The sequence below is a fragment of the Rhinoraja longicauda genome, chromosome 8, assembly GCF_053455715.1.
Source record: "Rhinoraja longicauda isolate Sanriku21f chromosome 8, sRhiLon1.1, whole genome shotgun sequence".
Taxonomy (NCBI): Eukaryota; Metazoa; Chordata; class Chondrichthyes; order Rajiformes; family Arhynchobatidae; genus Rhinoraja; species Rhinoraja longicauda.
In genome coordinates this window covers 30,163,990-30,169,989 of record NC_135960.1, presented here as the reverse complement: position 1 = coordinate 30,169,989, position 6,000 = coordinate 30,163,990, and the positions used below count along the sequence as shown (strand labels likewise).

The 6,000-nt window shown below is 42.0% G+C and overlaps 1 protein-coding gene across 1 annotated transcript in view; it reads right to left on the bottom strand.

Annotated features, from left to right (window-relative positions):
* Positions 1 to 1,242: 1,242 nt before the first annotated feature.
* The window catches only part of ndufa10 (NADH:ubiquinone oxidoreductase subunit A10), a 74,198-nt gene continuing 69,440 nt past the window's right edge, over positions 1,243 to 6,000 (bottom strand). Inside the window, exon 10 of the mRNA XM_078404446.1 lies at positions 1,243 to 1,510. Within this exon, the coding sequence (XP_078260572.1) occupies positions 1,442 to 1,510 (69 nt within the window). The 3' untranslated portion in view covers positions 1,243 to 1,441. The remainder of the gene's footprint in view (positions 1,511 to 6,000) is intronic.

Sequence of the window (6,000 nt, the reverse complement as noted above, 5' to 3'; positions counted from 1 at the left end):
TGAAATGATCGGAGGCTAAACTTGACAAGTTCCTTGCCATCGCTCACCTCTTATCGGATCCTCCCTGGACAATACCGGCAGTGGAGGCCAATTCTCTGAATGCATTCAAGAGAGAGCTAGATAGAGCTCTTAAGGATAGCGGAGTCAGGGGGTATGGGGAGAAGGCAGGAACGGGGTACTGATTGAGAATGATCAGCCATGATCACATTGAATGGCGGTGCTGGCTCAAAGGGCCGAATGGCCTCCTCCTGCACCTATTGTCTATTGTCTATTGACCTTGCAAACCAAATCCTTAGTTATCTTTAAAAACGGTGTGCTGGCTAGGAAGCTCAGCGCAGATGACAAAACCTTGCTTTTAAACAGCTTTTTCTCAGCCTTGTAATGCAATCCATCGGGCTTTCTAAAACCACCATACTCGTCTCATCCCATCAATCATACTGCCATCTCTTTCTAGAAGTACTATCACTCTCTCCTATCAGTTAATTCCTCTCCCCAGGATTTCTCAACCTCTAATTACTACTTTGGCATGTCCACAAAGATTCTCCCAGGCATCTAGCAATGCACTATGGAAAGTATTCTGATGGGATGCATCTCAGTGTGGTATGCCAACTGGTCTGGACTTAACCACTTAAACTTGCAGACAGTGGTGAACGCAGCCCAGTCCATCATAGGGTTGTCACCTCCTTCCATCCAGTCTATGTTTGTAACAGACATTGGTGGAAAAAGGGATGAAATCCTGCAGTGAATATAGAGAGTTAGGCAGCAGATTAAAAGCAGGACCTCAACTTGGTGGCCATGGAATTAGTTGGGCCAAAGGGCCTGTTTCCATGCTGTAGAGGTCTGCAGCTCAGAAACTGTCATGGGAAGTGGGGACAGCACCCTTTGTCCTCCCTGTCATTAACTTAAGAAAATTTCTGCTCTTACAAGACTGGATCTTGGACAATTAGATTAACAATAGAATCAGTGGAGGGACCTAAAGGCATGGGGAAGAGGAATTGGACATCATTAGGGAATGTGTAGAGTTTAGGAATAATAACACTTACCATATACCGTGAGTGCGCATTTCTCAATGAAAGTATGTCTCTCATTAGGAAGCACCTTTCACAGGACTACAGAACAATGCTGTTATCACGTTTCACTCAACTAATGCACTGGTATTACATCCACTCGACATGTGGAACGTACACTCGAGTCTGTTATGTGTCATTACACTTTGTTCCATTTGTATCAACAGGACACCAGTGAGTTCAATGTTAAGTTTTATTCGATTCCTGTCAATTAATAAGGTGCTCAAAATTCTGCACAGACCAACTGCAGACAGGTTTGCATGCTCAACCCAGCGGGACACTGGCCATTTCGCATCGGAGCAGAGAGTTCCCTCTCAATACCACTTTCTGTTCCTCTCAAATCAACTTTAATTGTTCTTTTGGAAGCTGTACAGTTACTTTAACCAGATCCACTTATCCCCAACGTCAGCATTGAAACCTTTCTCATACATTCGACCCGGGAGCTGAAACAAAAAACAAAAAGATGCCAATGTGAGAAAGCCTTGTACAGACTCCGGAAAAACCCATCAGAAACACCTTTACAGTAAAATTCCTGCTAAAAAGAACACAGATAATTGATATTCTTTAACCTCTGCACACATCATGTTGTTACAGTTTCAACAGCTTTAAAAAAAAATTAAATGACCTGCGATTTATTCACAATAGATTAAATTACAATGTTGAAAGTCAATTCCCTATTTTACATGCTTGAACCATGGGAACAATGAACATGGAGATATTGCAAGGCAAGAGGAGGAAATGAAATTAAGAAGTTTAATGGGAGTGGAACAGAATGCTGAAAAGAGCTGGTGAAGTAGCAATTTACCTATGCCTCTTCCAATTTAGTGTTCTGCATGCAAACTTCAGTATGTGGTTTCCCCTAGATTGAAGAAACCAAATGCCGATTGTGTGATCATTTTGACAAACCATGTGCATCCGCGAATGTCTATTTTCCTATCACTTTAATTCTCTATCCTGCCCCCGCCAGCCTTTTGCCTCCTACACTGGTAGAACAAAAAGGTTAACTGATTTTTTTCCAAAGAGGTCACATGTACGTCTGAGGTTTGTTCCAACATTATTTAATGCTTCACTTGAGGGGACATGAATTTGCAAACATGCATTAATCCTCTCTGCTCCTTTCTTTTACAACCTTCCATTCATTTCCCAAAGCAAAGATCTCAGCCAAATCGCCTTAAGAGCTGGGCAAAGCAAAAACATTTGAGACACTCCAGTCCCAAAAAACAACCATGGCTGAACTTGAAATAAAACTGAATCTGAGTCATCACTTGTCCTTTATAAATCCTCTCACATCTTCAATGTAAAGCACCCATGACCCAAAACATCCCACAGCTTTATTAAAAGCAGTTCAGAGATAAATTCGGTCCCAAAGGAAACAAAACTTCACTTCAAAATGCAAGTAAAAGTAAGGCTTCCGGTGAACAATATTCTGTGGGTTTATTTTTTGCTTCATCTTTATGTTTCATGTCAGTTCTGCATTGCTTTCCACAGACTCATTAACCCTGACACATCCCCTGAGATTACATTTCCTCTTTCCTCTACTGCAACAACTTAGCTTGTGGCTAGACTAAAAATAGCCAGCTTTGAACTGTGCTGCCAAAATGCCTTGAACATGAGAGCTGCATGGAAGCATTGTGGTTTGCGGCTAGAACAAAAATTGCGCAGTCTCGGTGCTGCACACAGAGATTGGCTCAACTCATTCTTTTTCTTTCCCATGGAAGATTCTTCATTTCATCCATCATGCAAACTGAAGTTTCGACAAAATCTAAAATAGACACAAAATGCTGAAGTAACTCAGCACGTCAGTCAGCATTTCTGGAGAAAAGGAATAGGTAATGTTTCAGGTCGAGACCCTTCTTCAGACTGAGAGTTAGGGAAGAGAGAAATTAGAGGTATGAAAAGGTTCGAAACAAATCAGAGCCGGCATTGATTATTCCAACATTTTGTGTCTATCTTCAGTGTAAATCAGCATCTGCAGTTCCTTCCTGCATATTTTGACAAAATCTGTTGGGTCACCACTTATAACACTGACCCAATGTATTTATGGCAATGAAGGTTTTTAATTCATTTAATTTAAAATCTGTAATATCCCGATTTTTGGTTTGATGGTTCTATTTGTGGGGCAAGAAACAGGGATCTGGAGTTACATTTTCTGCCTCCAAATACAACCTAGTTAGAGGAGTCCTTCCACTATCGTTCGGGTGACAGTCACAGACGTCTTATCTCCTTAGGGTGACAGTCTCAGTTTAGTTTGTCAGCAGTCACTGCTTTAAAAGGTCACAGCTTACTGGGTTGGGAAATGGAACCATCACAATAACTGATGTTGGCTGGCTTGAAACTTATTCTTTCCACTAACTAATAATACTTGTACTCTCTTATGAGAATGGGGACTGCAATTTGAAGAAACACAAATACCTTATTTCCAAGGCATAAAATTGTCCCTCGGGAGTCTTCAATGTATTCTAAAACTTTGAATCAGATTAGATTATTGGATTAGAGATACAGCGCGGAAACAGGCCCTTTGGTCCACCGGGTCCGCGCCGACCAGAGATTCCGTATATCAACACTATCCTACACACACTTGGGACAATTTTTACCAAGCCAATTAACATTCAAACCTGTACGTCCTTAATTCTCTGCCATTAAAATCTGCATCAAACCACACAGTGTGAACACTCTCCCAACCTCCCAGAGTCAGCATTGGTTTATGGCCACTTCTCAGCTGAGAATAATGAAGCAGATACCTCGCACATTCCTACCAAAGTTTAGGGAAACATAGGAGAGGAAAACATTGCTCATTCCTGGATACCAGAACATTGGTGAGCCCACCGGCTGCTTGTGTCAGGTTGCTGGTGGGAGAAGTCAAGAGGTAGAAATGAGGTGGGGGCCGCATAGCAGCATGAAAAATACAAACCTGTTCCTAGCTTTAAGGATTCAGTTACCTAATTCCAGCAGCAGACTTGAATTTGGTGAAAACGTCATCTCTGCTAGCCTTCTTGAATCGATGCCATATGTATAAAGCTGCTATATAGTTACACTTAGGCAGGCATAGTGGCGCAACAAGTAGCGACGCTGGATCTCGGAACCCGTGATTCAGGTTCAATGCTGACCTCTGGTGCTGCCTATGGGGAATTTATACATTCTCCCTGCAACCTTATGCATTTTCCCAGTGCTCCGGTTTCCATCCACATCCCAAAGACACGTGGGTCGGTAGGTTAATTGGCCGCTGTAAATTGTCCCTTATGCCTGGGTGAGTGGTGGAGTCAGGGAGAAAATCAATGGGAATGTGGGGAGAATTAGATAGGATTGGTGCAAAAGTGAGCTTGACATTGGTATGGATTCAGTGGGCCGAAGGCTCTGTTTCAGTGCTGAATGTCTATGTCCTGATGGGTATCAATGAATAGGCTCTCAAACAAGATTATAATTATAAAAGAATGTTTCTAAAAAGGATCCAAGTTATGTAATTGAAAAAATATTTTGTGTATTTGCCCTGTGCCTTTATCTGCAGGTTTGACTCTTATTGTAAACAAGGGGTGGATCCTGCAGAATTCTCCTTCTTGGTGAACACTCAATGTACAAAAATAGTTTTGAAATACCCGAGGCTAAGAACATAAAATTTGCAAGAAATAGCAAATGTCGCCTCGAGCCTGCTCTGCCATTTAATAAGATTGTGGCTGATCTAATTTTGGCTTAAACCCACTTTCCTGTTCAGTCGTGATAATCTAAAATTCCCCTAATGTTTTATGACCATGAATGTACCAAAGAATTCTCTTCAGCTCACTAAAGGTGTCAGCACAAGTAGATAGGGTGGTAAAGAAAGAGTATGCTATGCTTGCCTTGAATATAAGAATCAGAAAGTCATGATGCAGCTCTATACGACTTTGGTTAGGCCGCAGTTGGAGTATTGCATGCAGTTCTGGTTGCCACATTGCAGGATAGATGTGGAGACTTTGAAGAGAGTTCAAAGTTGGTTTAATAGAATGCTGCCTGGGTTAGAGGATTTCAGCTACAGGGAGAGATAGGATAGACAAGACTATTTTCTCTGAAACGTCAGAGGTTGAGGGAAGACGATAGACGTCTATAAAATTATGAGAGGCATAGAAGGGGGAGACAGTTAAAACCTTTTCCAGCAGGATGGAAATGTCCAACACGAGAAGGCATAGCTATAAGGTGAGAGGGGGAAAGTTTATTGGAGATGCGTATGGCAAGAATTTTGCACAAAGAGTGGTGGGGACCTGGAACACATTGCCTGAGGAAGTGCCTACCTAAGTGCCGTTTAAGAGGCTTTTAGATAGGCAGAGAAAAATGGGATACAGATCATGTACAGGCAGATGACATCAGTTTAACTAGGCAACAAGTTCAGTACATAAATTGTGGACCGAAGGGCCTGTTCCTGTGTTGTACTGTTCTATATAGTCCACTGATTTCCCTTGATGGTTCTGGAACACAATACCAAATAGTGCAGCTCATGGGAGCAGGGAAATGTGAACATAGCCCCATCCATCATCACTTCTTTTCATCCATTCCATCGTCATGCTGCATGCCATCAGAAAGGCTGGAAGTATCATCAAAGATGGCTTCACCCTGGCCACTCTCTTTTCTCCCTTCTACCTTCTGGAATAAGATACGTGAGCCTGGAAGCCTAGAGGTCCAGACTTAAGAACAACCTCTTTCCCACTGCTTTCAGACTCCTGAATTAATCACCTCTTTCACATCCCCTTCCTGTAGATGTTGCCACATACATTGACTGTTAACTTGACGTCATTCGGTTATTCCATTATTGTACTTTACTATTTCTCTGCACTACTTTGGATTGCATGACAATCTTGCCCCATATAATTAATATATGTATACAGAACGTGCTTCATAGGAACAAGGAATTTCATTGCACTCTGGTGTATTTGACAAAGCTGAATCACAGACAGCAAAGTTGGGG